This window comes from Corticium candelabrum, chromosome 15 (assembly GCF_963422355.1).
Source record: "Corticium candelabrum chromosome 15, ooCorCand1.1, whole genome shotgun sequence".
In the NCBI taxonomy this organism is placed as follows: Eukaryota; Metazoa; Porifera; class Homoscleromorpha; order Homosclerophorida; family Plakinidae; genus Corticium; species Corticium candelabrum.
The window spans coordinates 546,472-563,226 of NC_085099.1; the positions used below are offsets into that span (position 1 = coordinate 546,472).

Consider the following 16,755-nt stretch of genomic DNA (forward strand, 5'->3'; position numbering starts at 1 on the left):
CGTTGTGTCAAACACAAAAGTCAGAGATGATGCCTGTTGACCCAGTCGAGTTATTGCCGTGATCTTTTGACGCAGTTGATGCTGGATATTGCAGTGCCCATTGCCAATGAACAGTAAGCCAACAGTCCAAAACACAGTAGACAGAGCTGGCATCGCTGCTATACTACAACTGTGGATCACAACCTACACACCACAGAGGTCATCCAAGTGTACCACTGGCGTATTACAAGGAAATTTGTGGTCACAGAAGTTTCCTATTATTTTCTCTGATTATTCCTGTGTGTAGTTGCACTGATTCTCATCAATTAGTTACATGTCAAGACCTCACTTATGAGACATGACTTCATAAACACCTGCTTTGTGTACTTGCGTCCTCACTATGATAGTTGCTCGGGTTCTGCTAGAGACGGATTTGTCACCTATTCAACGCTACAACACCTTTGGGTTATGCATATGATGTCCTCAATCTAGAGACATCAGCTAAAGTGTGCAAGGAATCCTAACTACAAATCTTTTAAGTACACATCGCTAATAGTAGAGCTTTCAATAAAATCCAAGTCTATAGTTTATTATTAATAAACTAATTGCCTAGTAAAACGGAGACAATGTCAACACAAAACAACAATAGCAGGAAACCCTACACACATGAGCAAGTCTCTGAACCCACAGTGACCACTAACGTCATGCCTCACCATCAATATGACGCAGATCCAGCTCGTGCCTAGATGAACACGCTTTCGTTTGCAGCAACAGTGTAGGCGTGCTCTTGCACTGCAGGCCTGCAGCAATAACCCCGCCTTTGGCGGAAGCTGGGAGTCTGCATATCCGAGCGGCAAAACTACTCATTAATTAAGTTACCGAGAACATTAAAAGACACCACAAGTACCACTAGAGAATGGTCCTACCGGTTACACCTCCGTTGCACATATTGGATAAGGCGACATTCCCACCGATCGCAGATTGCAAAGTGCCAACAGTTTCCGCCCTCCCGCATGTGAAGCCAAATGATCATCAGTGTATTCTGGCAAGCAAAATTGGCAGGGGCAATGAATTTCATTAGAGAATTTAAGGCGTTTCGATGCGTTTGATCTTTCAGTAGAAAAACATCTAATATGATATCTTAGTCTGAAATCATCACGTCAAAATTTGAAGTTAACTTGACATTACAGTTTTGCCACGTTTTCTTGCAACAATCCAAAAGTTGAGAAACAATCCAAAAGTCAGTAAACCTGCTAGGACAATTGTCACCTCTCCATTGTCCATTGCTTCTCTAAGCACAGCAAGCTACCAAGAATTTTATCAACGTGTGATTCAGTGAAAGCATTTTCAGCCATGACAAATTTAAATCTGGTCTTAAGTTTAGGTGTATAATCAAGATACCAAAGGAAGACTAAATTTTAAAACACGATCACTACTCTATGACTGCAAAAGTAGCAGCTTTGTGGTATACAGCAAAATAATGGATAATCACACAATTTACAAGTTTCTAACCATCAAAGCATTTTGGTACTGTACCGTACATCATACATGTATATGTAGCAAGTGCCCCTTACCTAATCCAACAACAAAACCGTTCTCTCTCTACCATTGCACTAAAGAATACCACTGAGTTAATACTGTTGGATTCTAATTATTGTACTCAATCAAAAGACTGTCTCATTAATACCGAAACAGTTCAAAATTGACAAACATCATACACTTTGTGGATACTATGAGACGATAATGTACTGCCTATCCAATTCCATAATTTCAAAATTTAGAATTCAACCAGTTGTAATTATCAATAGATTAATTTTCTTAAAATTCCAGAATCACATAACATACCAAACAGTTGCCAAACCTACTAACCATATCGTTGTCATTAGACATGATAGCACGTTTACAGCATCATTGCTAAGCAAGTTTATTCCAGATACATGAATAATATCTGGAGAACATGGCTGTTTTACTATCTTCTTCTGTTCAGGACAATAGCCAGAATACTGGAACAATGCACCCAGCACCGAATCGACAGCTGATCCTACAATACCAGCAACTATTCCCAACCAAATAAAAGCTGAAATTTGCTGTTCACTAAAGAGCATGTGACTGAACCAGTAAGCTACACCTACTATGAAACCACCACAAGCACTGGCTGCTGTACCGATCACGGTAATTCCTCCGTTAGTACCAGCAGGAACCTTTCTCCAACTTGTGATCAACCGTGGCTCTCCATATCGAACAGCTGAGCCAATCTCAGATGCCCAAGTGTCACCACATACACTTCCCAGTGAAACAAGCACAGCTAAGGCACTGAGATCAGAACAATCCTGAGGAGGCCAATGGAGATGTCGTTCACTAGCTCCTGCACACCAAACATACAAGAGAGCAGCCAAAGTTGCCAATCCACCATTACAAAGAACCTGAATGTGATTTCGTTGTGTCCCTACACAAAGCAACCAGTTGAATAATGTAAAGATTACACTGTCCACCATTATCATTCAGTAACGTCTTGATTATCATGCATTGTACAATGAAAAACGAAACACACTCAACACAACAGCAAATCAAAAAGCCATTTCAGTAAGTGTTGTATGACTTCCAAAGTCTGTAAATGTACTCATTGAAGGTAATTATCTATAAAGTTTTTAATTACAGAAAAGCTCAAGATCTAAGATTTTGTTCAAATATGATTTCAAGAATTAGACATTTTTTAACTGTACAATAGTACATGTTGTAGGTGCTAAGAGAGCAATATTAGTGGCGCATGCAGCTGTGCCTATAAACTTCAGCAACATAACAACACATCCCTTTCGTCAATTACAACAATCCCAGCAGTTCAGTGTGCATGTATAATGAATTAGTATAAGTTAGTATTACTGTAGCTAACGTAACTACAAGTATTATACAAACTTATGCGTTCAGATTCTGCATCTAATGTTAGTACCTGTGATACCTATTAATAAACCGACCGACCGACCGACTAGCCTTACCTTCCTCTTCACTCAGTTTGCCCTTACTAGAGGAACGCCATTTCGTCAGTCTCGAAGAAGTTACAAAGAACGTAAGCATAGTAACACAGAACGTAACATTAGCGAAGGTCAGAATGAAGCCAACAACAAAGGCCCACGCTGCTCCTCCAACATCCAAAGATTTTCTCTTCAAAGACCAATAAACAACCGCGGTAGATACAGCGAATGAGAGCGCATATCGATGTATTGACACGTCACTAAAAATACAGAAAAAGCCCAAACTGGCTGCTAAACTCAATGCAGCAAAGCAGACGACCGCTAACGGTTGAAGCATACTGCAGTCAATTTATACGGGATACAAACGTTGTCCCGTATAAACATGGACGCATTTTCTCTGGTCTGCATTTCATTCAGCGAGCTGTTTGAGGTCGTAGGCAGAGTACGGCATGTCTTATAGCATTGCTGAATAGCTTACGAGGATTGCTGTACAAAAAATCAGTCTATGTTCTTACAATAGACGCCTATCTCTACTTTTTTTTTAGTAGTCGCGGGTAATTATAATAACGTATGTGTATGTACACGTGTACAGCACAAGAACACGTTACACAGGGGCGCTAGACAACCACTTTTATCTTTTGTGACTTAAAACTTAGTACAGTGTAAAAAACAAGAAATCCAATGGTTGCACAAACCGTACATTTCAATAGAAATCAAAATGGTCAACGAGTCTGCTAGTGTATGGCACTATAGTGCTAAAAGTGATGACTTATACTGCCGTCGCAGAGTACATTCCAACAGATCTTTGCTTTTCTTCAGACCATGCCTGCTCTTCATATTGTCGTTCTTCTTCTAGTTTTTCAATTTTATTTTTAGAAGCAGTGTTCCGTGGACGCTGACGTCTAAATAGGAAACGGCTGATTGTCCACATCAGTCTAGAAGACCTGGGACTTTCCTTTCCCTTCAGTTCAACATCGAATGGTTCAAAACTGGGTAGTACTGGCATATCACCACCAAGAGCATGCTCATCTGCTGCTCCAATGCCTGGCTCATCATCAGGATTATCAGAGACAACATATTTCCCAGGGCAAATTACGTATCTATATTACAAGCAGACAATATTTCACAATAACCCAAAACCATTTGCATTTTACTCACAAACGATCTCCTGATTGCATTTGAAGATCTGGTTTTGGATTTACTAATACAAAACTGTCACCACGTTCACGTCTCTCTGGTGCTGTAATTAGACATAGAATAAGTGCGATAACTGACAACCAACCAAGAAAGACAGCACATACGTTCTCCACTGATGCCAAGATACTGCATTCTATCTTTCAGCACTTTTTCACATGACGATGGCATTCTGGTATCAATCTGTAACAAACAAGAATCACAATCTGCAAACTTAGCAGCACATAATTAGTTGGTGGTATACCCTTTGCTGACGTTGATCATTCTGTACAGTTCTATAAACACCAAACACCAACAAGCCAAATTTCTGAGCCAAACGTTGGCAAACACGTCCATAAGTCTTCAAGGAAGCAAGACTACCATCTACAGGTATCTAACAGCATAAATAACATCATATGAGTGATGCTGCACTACCCATCAGCTAAGGTACATACATACATACCTGCCAAAGAAACCCAGATCCATTAACCTGTCTACATCCAAGCAGCTGCTCCACAAGGGGGATTATCCAAGGTTTTACATAGCTCTGCAACAAAACAATTAGTACAGTACAGCAAATGTAAGTAAAATGAATGTCGTTAACAAGTTGCCAGTTTGCCACAATTTCAAGCCATTATTTATAAATAATACCAAGTCTTCTGATCATATGTTGTTATACATATGCCTGTAGTCACTGAAACAAAATAATTTAGGCTGCTAACAGAATCTCATTGATATAAAACATCATGTAGATTGACAAGCGTCTGACAATTAAGACATATTAAACTATGATTCAAATTATGTCAACACACGTTTTGATAAGCAACTTGTTTACCTGATATAGCAAAGTATCCAGCATGCTCGCAGTAAAAACATTGCCAGCAGCAAAGGCTGGACGAAACATGTAAGTCATGTGATCTCTACTGAGTGACGCAGGTGCAACACGAGCGCATTTCATCCCTACTCTTTCATAGCGTGTTCTTGAAGCAGAAGACAAAGGATTATCACATTCTACTTTCTGTCCAACTGTCCAACTCCATCTGAACTTTGTAAAGCGTATGTTTTGACGAGTTGAAAGTTCGGTCACTACATTAGTTTCAGGAAATATCCTGAACTCCCCAAATAACATTAATTAATAACAACAAAGTCAGTCATCACAAAACAAACACCTGAATATTTTCTGCAAAGCAATGATGTTCCCGGCATCAGCCATTGGGTCTTCTGATGCAACATCATAATTCCGTACAACAACAATAGTATGAGCACATAAGATTCCAGCTCTTAGTAGGTCATCAATACTGGGCACAGACACACTACAATAATTAGATAAAAACCATAGTACTTGTTTACGACTTACTCATTAGGAGACCCAATCAAATAATAAATTTGTGGAAAACATGATATGGCTTCAAGAAATCTCTGGTCTGGTCTAGCAGCAACAAATTAAATAAACATCACACAACAGACAAACTTTGTGAAAAAGCCCTACTCATTCTCAAGAAGGAGAACTATTGGCCTGAGGGTACAACGAGGAATGTAGTGAGCACGAAGCGGCAATATGAAGTGATATATTCCATTGCATGTGTATGATCCACTAATAATAACACTTCCAGTCTTCCAGTTGGTCATAACTGATTGGTTATCTTCAGTGTGCTCACAAGGCTAATATATCAGATTATTTCCAAACTTAAAACACACAGTATGTCATCAGCTGACCTTAGTGAGATGCAAACAACACAATGGTGTTGTTTCTGGCAGCAGGTAACACTGCAGTGGTTGCATGCCGATGTAAGGTACCTGTGATGGTACACCCTTGCGGTACCTGACAAAAGCACAAAGTTATATACAAGTACATCATATCATATTCATCTACCACTTACTCCATTGGTGAAACCCATGGAATGCCTGCTTCTGGTTGTGGAAGATCATCAACTATGCCTGAACTGTCTGACAAACTTCCTACTTCAAGATCTTGAAGCTCCTCCCTCTCATCATCAGATAACTCTTCATGCTCTTCTATCACATCGTCTAATGCCACAGGAGCAATAACACTGGGTGGAAGTGCCACTGAACTTTGACTGCCACCATGACTGAGTTTTTTACTACTAGCTCGACTTGCCCTGTCAGAGCCATGCCCACTTGAAAGAGATGCAAGACTACCATGGTGAGCAGCAGGATGACTAGGAAAATAAAGAAAATCCTGTTTCCTTCGCTGGCCTTCTGCTTTTACATCCAGTGCATCCATTCCATGAAAGTCTCTTGAGATATGGCTGACATCTGTGTGGGTGACCCTGTCTATTTCAACAATTTCATCATGAACTTCTGTGTCATCACGTTGTCCAGCATTCACAGCAGTAGGTACTGCAGTCATTCCAAAGTGCATCGTTGATGTAATTAGTGAACTTACAACTCCCGTAGTTTGCTTCACATTATCAACATTAGGACCCTCAAAGTGCTCTACTTCTCTCTTAGTCTTGTTTTTCTTTCCTGCTCCTGATCCCTTCCCTACTGCTAAGGCTCTCAAGCGATGCAAATCTCTAACAACTTCATCTGATGGAAGAGCAGAATCATCAGGGATAGATGCTTTTACATATTGGCAGTAAGACTGTAAGCCTTCTCTTTCATGAGGATGTGATGAACTTGTTTCCATAGCAGATGTTTCTCTTCCTTGGATTACATCCTGCTCTGCATTTTCTGAGATATTATTTAACATCGTCATGTCCACTGCCAAAGTACCAGCAAAAGCAAGAGTTCGTCTCAAAGCCGGCCTAACATGAGGCAGAGCTTCTTGCTCCGTAATAAACTTTGAGTTCTCCTCTCGAGCAATAGATAGGTAGTAACACACATCATCAAAGTGTAGCACAAAACGGCGACCTGGATTTAGAAGGATGTCATTTGAACTTCCACGACGAACACCAATAAGAGTGATTCCATATCTACCAAAACACATTACCAGTTACAGCATACATCCTTGTGTAAGCACGCGCGCGCGCGCGCGTGTGTGTGTGTGTGTGCGTGTGTGCATGTGTGCGTCACTGTGTGTCTAGTATCTAGGTTGAACAAAAGTAAACTAGACTAATTGACAGGTCAAGCAGCACACATGCACACACACACACATCATACTTGCGACGGGACATGACTGAAGTAAACAAAAAGTTCTTTCCAGCAAATGTTCTGAAAACTCGACTATCCCCCAGCACAACACTGTATATCTCATTTCCAGAACAGCTACCATATAGTTTATGCCAAGGAATCGCACGTGAACCAGCTCTATATTCAAAAACTGTAAGCAAACAAACAACAAACACAACAACTTTAACTGTACTTTTCTCTAGATGTATGGAGAAGAATAGTTACAAGTGTTGAAATCCCTTTGCAGTAGCAATTGTTGGCCAGCAAAGAATATTTAAGTTGGTCTTCACACAACACTGCATCTGCAGCAATCAAACAGTCGACATGCACATTGGCAATAAAACAACAACTAGCAAACTGACTAGCAAATGAAACAAGTGGCTTGTTTTCTGGCTTCAGAATTTGCACAAAGAGAGGCGTGTCTGGAGCAATGTCATAAATAGACCATGCTCGTAACACAGTACGCTGATCCTAGCAGTATGTAATCAAACCAATAAGGATTGTGATTTTTCCTGGAATAAACCAAACAACTTACAGCTCGATCTCTATCAGAAGTTCTCCTGTTCACCAACAGAAAACAGCCCTCAGCATCACGTACTCTAATCACGACACAACCAAGCATGACTAAAATGCAAGCCAATACATATGATATGTATAACAATACAGAAAAGGCTATTGTATCAATTGTTCATACATAATTAACGCAAAAGCACAGTTATGAATTTTCAAGTCCATACAAGCTAGATCACTAAAATTTTGATCACTCTTGTACCCACAATATACAAACTAAGAATTAACAAAAACAATGACATTGCTATGCCATAGTGAGCTGCAAGCAAGAAGGCAGACAACTACACCAACAGATACAATGTTAACTAAACACTTACAGTATAATGTTCCAATGTATTGTACAAAAGCCTACCTGGCTCTCAATAAATCTTGCTCTTTAAGAGCAGAGCCTTGTAGATATAGAACACGTTTTGACCACAACGGCACTTGAATTAGAAGCTTCAGTTCTTCACTCAATTCATTAGGTGAAAGAACAACAACAGTGAATTCCTGCACTTTCTCTTTGTAAGCAAAGAATTCAGCTAGAAAGTCTCTCAAGTCTGATTGCCGTAACTCTGTAGCACATACAACAACATGACGTCCAGCAAGGGCAAATGCAGTTGCTTCTCCGTGCTGTTTCTGAGACTTGCGAATTTCAAGATAATCATTCACCTTGACACAAAAAGTGTTACTCACCAGCACAAAAGCATACACTCAACCAACTGATTAGTTTGTGACTGGTAAGTATAACTCAGATGAGCCAAAAATAATTGTCAATTAATTTGTTTTTCAAAAAATTTATTACAACAACAAATTGTCAGGTGTTTTGACATGTTCTACAGAAAACGCTCCATTATACCTGTTTGGGTACAACAACAAGAGCCACAATGATGATGATAATAACAAACAGTCTGCTGGACCACATCTCAGGAGCAATCTTCCCATAGCCGACTGTACTGAATGTCACCACAATAAACCAAATTGAGACAAAGAAGTCCCAGCGTTCACCAGGCTTATCAACCTTCTGCAAATGGTGAATAGTACATGCGCTGCAAAACATATATACACAGTATAGTATACAACATTACAAATCAATCAAACAATTAAACTACACAGTAACACATACTAACAGCTACTTTCAATGCTATCAAAAACCACCCATTATTGTCTACAGGCTAACTGCGTGTTCTAAAAAGCAGTTAAATAGTTCGCTGATTTCAGATGAGAATCCATGTAAAACACATTTAGTTACAGTTAAACTCTCATCTGTATTAATGTGAAAACTCACTGGTGATGATTGTTTACTGGTATCAGTACTGTACCCATAAACTCTAACCTTGTAAACATCAGACAGACAACAGTAAGTAACAACATGAGCAGCTTCCGTTCACGAGCATAGCGATGGCTTTGGCTTGACCGATGGAGATCAAACTAAAGAGACACATAAATATTTATATCACAATGTTCAAGACATCTGGTAACTAAAAGCCTTGCTTTCTTACAAACATTCTTTCAATGACATACTTAGCAGACCAACAATTGAGGTATGATGGCACCCAAAGTTTCCACAATGGCCAATAAAATATCTTAAACACAACAGCATACATTTATACTTTGTATATAATGCCTCCCTTGTTACATTTCTATCGTATAACTCTATACAAAAAAAATGACAACATACTGGTAACAAAAATGGAACTCCAACCAAGATGTCAAGCACAATGTAGATGTCAAATACAGCCCATATCTTGCCTCCCTGCAACAGAAACTCGTAATATGCCCATTTTCACTGTAGAAACACACACACACACACACACACACACACACACACACACACACACACACACACACACACACACACACACACACACACACACACACACACACACACACACACACACACACACACACACACACACACACACACACACACACACACACACACACACACACACACACACACACACACACACACACACACACACACACACACAATCACAAGTCATACCGAATAATGAATGTAGATGAGAAGAGCAGATTCCAGTAGACACAGAACAGCAACAACAAACTAGAACAGAACAAGAGTAATTAATTGATATCACTCTACACATCAAAGGTACTTGTTGTATCTATTAGTAAATATGTATACAATTTGCAATTTAGAATTGTTCAAATAATCAAATTCAACTGTATAATGTAGTAAAGAAGACTGACCACCAAAATACTTCATAAGTCCACTATTATTGAAAACACATTACTATCAAGCATAGTAGACAGAAATGAAACTAATAATTATTAATTACACCTATAATTATTATAGGTTTAATATTAACTAATTATATAACTAAACCTATAATTATATAAACCTATAATTATATAAACCTATATCTAAAAAATTATTTCAAAAAATATTATTAATTAATGGCTGACCATACAGACAGACACGTCAATTCATGACACTTACCTGCAATCCCCAGAAGTATATGGGTCTTTCGACCCAAACCAAGTTGAGATACTCACTGCAGTTCTCTCTCGGCTCGGCGTCAGTCAACCCATCTTCAGCACTAAATTAATTAATTTATTAATAACAACAAAAGCTGAGGATGTGTACCGTACACTCATGGTGCTGAGTAATGATGACCAAGCTGCATGCATGTCTATCACTCTTACCAGTAAGGTTTTCCTGTTATAGCCACAGCCACAAACAGAATACAAGACGCAAATTTCACAAAAAATCGGAGCAATCTAAGCCAGAAACCTGAAACAACCCTTCGAGTCACAGTCAGTAAGGTGATTAAGCTATTCAAGTAACGCACTAGTCGTCAAGTCGCGAATCATGAAGATGTAGAGACGTTCTTTTATAGATCTGTCGTGTATGTAATGTTCTACGTGTACTCTGCAAACCAAGACAACTTATATCCACGTATGCGAGAGACAGACAACTTGAAGTCACCTCACGATCTCTTCATCCTCTTCTTCGTCATCCGCTACCCAATCGAAGAACCTGTTTATCGTACGAATGAAACGAGAATCGGTCTCATCAGTCATTTTCTAGAAACGGAGCGTGCGCAATGATGGCATTCGAAACATCCAGCGCGGTTGAGGACTTTCGCCAAATCTAGTTAAGTAGTTAGTTACATCAAACTTGGGATATAAATTAGTCTCTTAAGAGGGGCTGTGCAAGAGACTACATACATAAAATTTCAGTGACATTCTAACTAGAGTAAATGCTATAGCTATCATGCCACCAAATTTGCAGATATTACATATGCATGACACAAATTATTGGCAGCGTGGTAACATTGTGGCAGTTTGTATCAATCTGTAAAACTCTTTCATTGGTCACATAAGAGTAAATAAAAGATAACGACAATATAAATACAAAACTTTCATGCTGGGAATTAGACTTTCTCCTGTTGTGCTAAATTGCTAACTAAACTCTTACACTACCGCATCTAGATATATATACAGCTTCAACAAAATATCATAATCACAATGGATCAGAGCTTCGTTGATCTTCCAGTCTCTGTGATTGTAAGCGTACAATCATGTTGAAGAAATCCTCGTCTGGAATTGTCCTACCTGGTACTTGAGCAGAAGAAAAAGGTAGAGGAGGTGCACTTCTCTGCTCTTCAAATCGATTTCCCTAAGCAATGGAAATCGTCACAAATGATACACCATGACACACAAACTCACATACTTGACATCGCATCAACATATCAAGAAAGGAATCGTCTAAACCACAGGCCTGATCTGTTGCATGAGTCTCATCTGTAGAGCTGTTTACCGACGGCTCCCTTGGCCACGAATATCGTTGATCGTCAATCCTACGGCCCTGGTTGTTGGAAAGCAAACAAATAAAGCTGTCGGTAACACTGAAAGACTGCCCATTCTCCGAGTCACTTCCAGTCATAGATCTCTCTCTAGGAAATGATGCTGCACTTGCAGCAGGCAGTTGAGAAACAACACCAGGCAGTCCACTTGCTTGCACTGGTCCATTTGCATGAACTGGACCATTTGCATGCACTGCCCCACTTGCACTTGGACTGCCCCCATCTGTCCATCTATGCTGGCTATCATATGAATTGTCTGACAGCGAATCTTTCTCACTCGACGAAAACGCTTTCTTTGGGCAATTTTTGCCAATAGTTTGAATGCAATGTTCACTTGACTGGATATGTACAGATGCTGCTGCTGTGTCTCCATTGACATCGTGTAAATGTTGATGTCCAATTGCCTCTATGACAAAATATTGTGTTTAGCATGATCCCTTCAACAAACAAAGTTCTTATCTCACCTGTATTTAATCGATCATCCATTTGCCCATCCCTAACAGTAACACAGGCAATTCATCTAAAATTAAAACACACACCTACAACCTATTTCTTACCATCCGGGTTGCAATTTACTGATGCCTTCAGTTCGAATAGGAACCGGTGATGAAGAAAGAGGAATACCTAGAAGTCTCTTCAACTCTGTCAGATTCTGTTTGGCATTCTCAACACCATTCACATCATTTGACTAAACATTTAATTCTTACATTTTGGAAAACGAATGCAATTATACAACCAACCTCTACTGCCAACTGATAATGTGTAGTGGCATAGTTAAATGCCTGTCTGTGATTGCCCATAGCAGTATATGCATTGCCTAGACTCCAACATGCACGTGCTTCACCAACCCTGTATATACATATATATCCCTATGAAGTTTCTACAACATGCAGACAAATAAAACCTCCGACCTATCATGGAGTTCTCGTGCTATGTCCAAATGTCTCAAATGATATTCAATAGCCTTTGCATGGTCTTTCAGTAACGTGTATGTGTTACCCAGGCTATAGCAAGCCTAAAATGTAAGACAAATGTCAACACGTCCACAAGGTATACTCTACCATGAATAAAACCTGAGCTTCAACTTCTCTGTCTTTTGTCTCAAGAGCAACAAGAAGAGTTTTACTACACATCGTAATATTTCATAGTTGATTACTACAAAGCTACTATGTAGTTGACCGGTAATATTCTGCTGCCGCATTGAATTGACAAAGAAAAACATATGCATTTCCAAGATTTGTGCAAGCTCTTCTCTCTGCCGAGTAATCTCGAAACTCTTGAGCAATCTCTAGCCTCTGATCACATACACACACACATAATGTGACAAAGCACGAAGAACTGTTGCTCTGTTCTCACTGTAGTGTGATATTTTATTGCTCTCTCAAAGTTGCCTAACAGGTAATGTGTGTTTCCAAGATTGCCACAAGCTCGACCTTCAGCTACCCTGTCACCAAGCTCTTGAACAAGCTGCAAGCTCGCTCTACAACCAAAGCAATCTTATATCATCTCTGACATTTCATCAAAATGAATCATAGAAAACTATTCAGCTGTAAATTCAATTTTAGAAAACAATGATAAGACTGTTACATTATTATTACAGTATAAGCTGATGTAATTAAATAAGTAAATAACATGATTTTCAATATATGATCTAAAGGATCTCACAGTTTCTCTTATAATCCAGCTACTCCACTCTATTCCAGTATTCTGACATAATCAAATTCAAAATGTTTCCTCACCATGTACAATTCCATCACCAATAACTCAACACTATTGCATCACCAAAAACGGAAAGACTATTCCAGTCTTGAAACAAAAACCACAACAGAAAGCGAAATTCAACATAAATTACATATGGTAAGTGCAAAAGGTCATGGTTGTTGCAAGAATTTGGTTAGCAGTGGGCCACTGTGGTCATCAAGTACCATTTCTATTCAACCAACCAACAAGAGATGTTAATTAGTTATCCCACGTCGTTGTTCTAACAAGCCTCATTTTCCCAGTGTGGGTTGACAAAATCAGACGTTTCACACGCTAAGACACCGTTACATCCTCCAGTCATGCCTCAGTTTCCGCTAATGCTACTAATCTAGCCCACCTCCAGATATTTAGCACACCTCAAAACATTAGCTTGTTCAATGCGGCTGACTGATTCAAAAATGCAGACAACAGTTCCCCGAACATAATGACCGCTAATGATACATTCATCGACTGCAAAACGCAGATACGTGCCATGCACACTCACTCATAGAAACAGGCTGCATTCTGCAAAGCCTCTCGCACAGAAACCGGATATTGACCGGGATCCAATTGTAACCCGTTGGCCGCGTCTTTGCCTTTCGAATGATACACATTGCCCAGACTGTAAAACGCCTTGCTCTCCCGAACCTGCAAAAAAGTGCAAACCACATCGCGTGATTCAACTACATTTGCAGTCCCAATTGCGGTGAACACGAATGCTAACAGTAAACGTCTTGTGTCCTGGTAACGACTACTACTACACTCACCCTGTCGTCCACTTCTTGTGCAAGTGCCAACTGACGATGAAATGACGCTACAGCCTCATCAAAACGACCGACTGCCTTCAGCACGTTTCCCAAACTTCCGTAGGCCTTAGCCTCGCCGGTACGGTCTCCAGCTCGTTTCATAAGCATGGCATCTTGACGATGATATTCGAGAGACTTTTCGTAGTCCCTCAAGTAGAAACAGGCTGTACCCAGCTGACTGTAAACGAAGCAGAGTGTCGATGCCTCGCTGCAACGTTCTTGCAGTGCCGCCTCAAGATGAATCACGCCAGACTTCCAGTCTCCAGTTCGACAAAGGCGTTCTCCTTCGAGAGCAAGTTCGCGACACCTTGAAGACTCCATACTTCCGGTGGTGCCAACATCAGCAGTAACGGTACGGAAACACATCCCGGATGTAACAAATAGCACGTAGGCGTGCGAACAACATGCAACTGACAGTTACAGTAAAAAATGTACAGCTATATCTAGGCATACCTGGACATCTCTAGACCACAGCCGTATATACAGCTCTGATGTAGACACTAGCATCGCAGTGTGGATTGCAGAGACACTGTACATGTACAGTATGGACAGTACTGCCACACTTCGTTCGTTTTCGCCTACTAGAGGTTAGTTCAATTTGCAATTGTTGTGTGTACATATGTATGTCTGTAGATCTATACTAGAGTAGGTACTCTGCAAAAAGGAATCGCTAGATTTACTTTGAGCAAAGTGCTACAAAGCCCTCTAACCCAATCTTGTAACTATTTTTAGGGGCTTTAGGTAGCTAAATACGGTTCTTTCCTAATATTATCTATTGTATTTTTAGATCTTACGTGTACCAAGGTAATGATGACTTGAATAGACTGCCTAGAACCAACCAGTGTATACTACACTGATAAATGGTCGGGGAGCTGCCTATTGACATTAATGTCAATATTGGCTGATATTAATGTCTTTTCCGGTTCCAACAGCTGACTTCAAGTGCATTTGATAAAGTTAATCATCAGTAACAAAACGTAGACAAGCCACCCACAAAAACAATGCTTCTCTTGTCAATACAGTTAATTAATTAACTAAATAACAAATATCAACACCAAATCTCTGGACTTCTACTCTCAGTGAATACACGAGTCTTGAACAAGATTGCTACTTGTACAAGGAAATCAAAAAAGTACATTCAACCCTTTTTCAGTCTTCCTTTCCCGTCCTGAAGTTTTTGTGCAGTTCTGGCTTGATGTCACGCACAAGCTCCAGCATACGTACAATCACTTGGTCTTTGTTGTCATTATATTGCTTCTCAAGCTCACTCAGCTTCTCCTCAGTTTCCCCTTCTACCTTAGCCTTGAAGTCGTCCTTCGATCCTAGCAACTACAGCCACATGATAATGATCATGTAATCACGTGACGGTCATGGCAAAATCAGCACAGCGTTATACTTGCGTCTTTCTCTGTTGAAATTGAGTTTCTCTCTCCTTTCTGTATGTATCTATTTCACGCACTGCCTCTTCTTTAGCTTCTTTCAGTCTTTTTGCCTTTCCTGTGAAAAACATCGCAAAATGCAACATATGTTCGACTTTTGAGAGCTCTCATTGTGTAAAATTACTTCTTCTTGCTTCTGATACAGTTTCAGCTGCCTTCTTCTCAGCAGCGAGAAGTTGTTGAACTCCTGTAGTTGTAGCCGCCATCTTACAGTAAATCCGGGATCTAGTTAAGGCCTCGAACTCCAGACCGAGACCGCTCTCGTGCACTGCTTCCTGTCATTAATCTCAACTTTTCGTAATGATAGTCCGCAATGTTTGTCAGAGAATCAAACCTTCATTGAACACAAAACGTTTTCTAAATTTTCTTCGTTTTCGTGCAGTTAGTGATATTAATAGGGAGCCAGAGTCAACAGAAAGCTCAGCAGCAGCAGAGGGTAAAGCTGATGCAACAGCAACTGCAGAAGAGACGCCACGTGAATGTGAAGACGAAGAAAAGATCCTCAAACTAGAAGAACTGGTCCAACAGTTGGACGAAAAATACAAACGATGTCTAGCGGAGACAGAGAATGTGAGAAAGATGTACAGAAAACAGGTCGAAGATGCCAAGTTGTTTGGCATTCAGAGCTTTGCCAAAGACTTACTGGACGTTGCCGACACGTTGGAACTGGCGACAGAAAGCATGAAAACCGACCCTTTGGTACAAGGCAATGAAAGTGTCAAGCAGTTGTATGATGGCGTCCAGATGACAACAGGATTGCTACTGCAAGTGTTTGCCAGAAATGGTTTAGTGAAGACAAACCCACTTGGAGAAAAATTTGATCCGAACTTTCACGAGGCGATGCTCTATCAAGAAGCAGAGGACAAAATGCCAGGATCCATATCAATGGTTTTGAAAACAGGATATCTACTGCATGGGAGAACAGTGAGAGCTGCACAAGTTGGTGTAGTCAAAGACAAAAGCTAGTATTTCATGTAGCTTAGAATTACAACCAAGATGCATGGGTTGATTGATTAGGAGGATGCTAAGCCAGTTCACTTGTAGACCGCGAACAGTTACCTGGTACAGTACAGTACAGTAAGAATCTACAGTGTTGGTTTAACTTAAAATGACACAAGGCAAACAATACTTGTAT

The 16,755-nt window shown here is 40.1% G+C and overlaps 5 protein-coding genes across 6 annotated transcripts; 1 reads left to right on the top strand and 4 right to left on the bottom strand.

The window, feature by feature from the left end:
• Positions 1-1,895: 1,895 nt before the first annotated feature.
• LOC134190652 (transmembrane protein 19-like) lies at positions 1,896-3,293 on the bottom strand. The gene is made up of 3 exons (XM_062659114.1): positions 2,973-3,293; positions 2,144-2,425; positions 1,896-2,073 (listed from the first exon to the last, which is right to left on the bottom strand). Exons 1-3 carry the CDS (start codon positions 3,283-3,285, stop codon positions 2,036-2,038), a joined length of 633 nt encoding a protein of 210 aa, XP_062515098.1. The 5' UTR covers positions 3,286-3,293; the 3' UTR covers positions 1,896-2,035.
• A 272-nt stretch (positions 3,294-3,565) lies between these two features.
• Positions 3,566-10,969, bottom strand: LOC134190466 (potassium channel subfamily T member 2-like). 2 transcript variants are annotated; one of them, XM_062658909.1, is made up of 25 exons: positions 10,756-10,968; positions 10,619-10,698; positions 10,473-10,560; positions 10,267-10,366; positions 9,811-9,870; positions 9,484-9,558; positions 9,305-9,388; positions 9,139-9,233; positions 8,662-8,851; positions 8,176-8,474; positions 7,789-7,852; positions 7,616-7,724; positions 7,447-7,555; positions 7,245-7,391; positions 6,002-7,057; positions 5,838-5,943; positions 5,611-5,783; positions 5,479-5,550; positions 5,291-5,419; positions 4,957-5,230; positions 4,585-4,668; positions 4,387-4,515; positions 4,250-4,325; positions 4,107-4,188; positions 3,566-4,048 (listed from the first exon to the last, which is right to left on the bottom strand). In XM_062658909.1, the coding sequence occupies exons 1-25, from the start codon at positions 10,848-10,850 to the stop codon at positions 3,718-3,720; spliced, it is 4,107 nt and encodes a 1,368-aa protein (XP_062514893.1). In that variant the 5' UTR covers positions 10,851-10,968; the 3' UTR covers positions 3,566-3,717. The 2 variants fall into 2 exon arrangements, with proteins under 2 accessions (XP_062514893.1, XP_062514892.1); XM_062658908.1 differs by having other exon boundaries at positions 7,447-7,724; positions 10,756-10,969.
• Positions 10,970-11,092: 123 nt separating this feature from the next.
• On the bottom strand, positions 11,093-14,520 carry LOC134190467 (G-protein-signaling modulator 2-like). Its single transcript, XM_062658910.1, has 11 exons — positions 14,143-14,520; positions 13,881-14,023; positions 12,992-13,115; positions 12,815-12,930; positions 12,709-12,760; positions 12,547-12,650; positions 12,376-12,484; positions 12,193-12,323; positions 12,100-12,131; positions 11,503-12,041; positions 11,093-11,448 (listed from the first exon to the last, which is right to left on the bottom strand). Exons 1-11 carry the CDS (start codon positions 14,500-14,502, stop codon positions 11,293-11,295), a joined length of 1,866 nt encoding a protein of 621 aa, XP_062514894.1. The 5' UTR covers positions 14,503-14,520; the 3' UTR covers positions 11,093-11,292.
• A 639-nt stretch (positions 14,521-15,159) lies between these two features.
• Positions 15,160-15,862, bottom strand: LOC134190600 (V-type proton ATPase subunit G-like). Its single transcript, XM_062659056.1, has 3 exons — positions 15,745-15,862; positions 15,578-15,678; positions 15,160-15,510 (listed from the first exon to the last, which is right to left on the bottom strand). The coding sequence occupies exons 1-3, from the start codon at positions 15,824-15,826 to the stop codon at positions 15,331-15,333; spliced, it is 363 nt and encodes a 120-aa protein (XP_062515040.1). The 5' UTR covers positions 15,827-15,862; the 3' UTR covers positions 15,160-15,330.
• Positions 15,863-15,868: 6 nt separating this feature from the next.
• LOC134190599 (grpE protein homolog 1, mitochondrial-like) lies at positions 15,869-16,746 on the top strand. Its single transcript, XM_062659055.1, has one exon. The coding sequence runs from the start codon at positions 15,921-15,923 to the stop codon at positions 16,584-16,586; it is 666 nt and encodes a 221-aa protein (XP_062515039.1). The 5' UTR covers positions 15,869-15,920; the 3' UTR covers positions 16,587-16,746.
• Positions 16,747-16,755: the final 9 nt, after the last annotated feature.

Coding starts and splice junctions, on each gene's coding strand:
- LOC134190652 (XM_062659114.1), bottom strand. CDS start 3,285: ATGCTTCAACCGTTAGCGGTCGTCTGCTTTGCTGCATTGAGTTTAGCA. Junction 2,426..2,972: donor CAAACTGAGTGAAGAGGAAG/GTAAGGCTAGTC, acceptor TGCTTTGTGTAG/GGACACAACGAAATCACATT. Junction 2,074..2,143: donor CGGAGGAATTACCGTGATCG/GTACAGCAGCCA, acceptor CATGCTCTTTAG/TGAACAGCAAATTTCAGCTT.
- LOC134190466 (XM_062658908.1), bottom strand. CDS start 10,850: ATGACTGATGAGACCGATTCTCGTTTCATTCGTACGATAAACAGGTTC. Junction 9,871..10,266: donor TATACTTCTGGGGATTGCAG/GTAAGTGTCATG, acceptor GTTCTGTTCTAG/TTTGTTGTTGCTGTTCTGTG. Junction 5,420..5,478: donor TTGATTGGGTCTCCTAATGA/GTAAGTCGTAAA, acceptor GTCTGTGCCCAG/TATTGATGACCTACTAAGAG.
- LOC134190467 (XM_062658910.1), bottom strand. CDS start 14,502: ATGGAGTCTTCAAGGTGTCGCGAACTTGCTCTCGAAGGAGAACGCCTT. Junction 13,116..13,880: donor AATGCAGCCTGTTTCTATGA/GTGAGTGTGCAT, acceptor CTTTGGTTGTAG/AGCGAGCTTGCAGCTTGTTC. Junction 12,485..12,546: donor GCACGAGAACTCCATGATAG/GTCGGAGGTTTT, acceptor ATGTATATACAG/GGTTGGTGAAGCACGTGCAT.
- LOC134190600 (XM_062659056.1), bottom strand. CDS start 15,826: ATGGCGGCTACAACTACAGGAGTTCAACAACTTCTCGCTGCTGAGAAG. Junction 15,679..15,744: donor TGTATCAGAAGCAAGAAGAA/GTAATTTTACAC, acceptor TGTTTTTCACAG/GAAAGGCAAAAAGACTGAAA. Junction 15,511..15,577: donor TTCAACAGAGAAAGACGCAA/GTATAACGCTGT, acceptor ATGTGGCTGTAG/TTGCTAGGATCGAAGGACGA.
- LOC134190599 (XM_062659055.1), top strand. CDS start 15,921: ATGATAGTCCGCAATGTTTGTCAGAGAATCAAACCTTCATTGAACACA.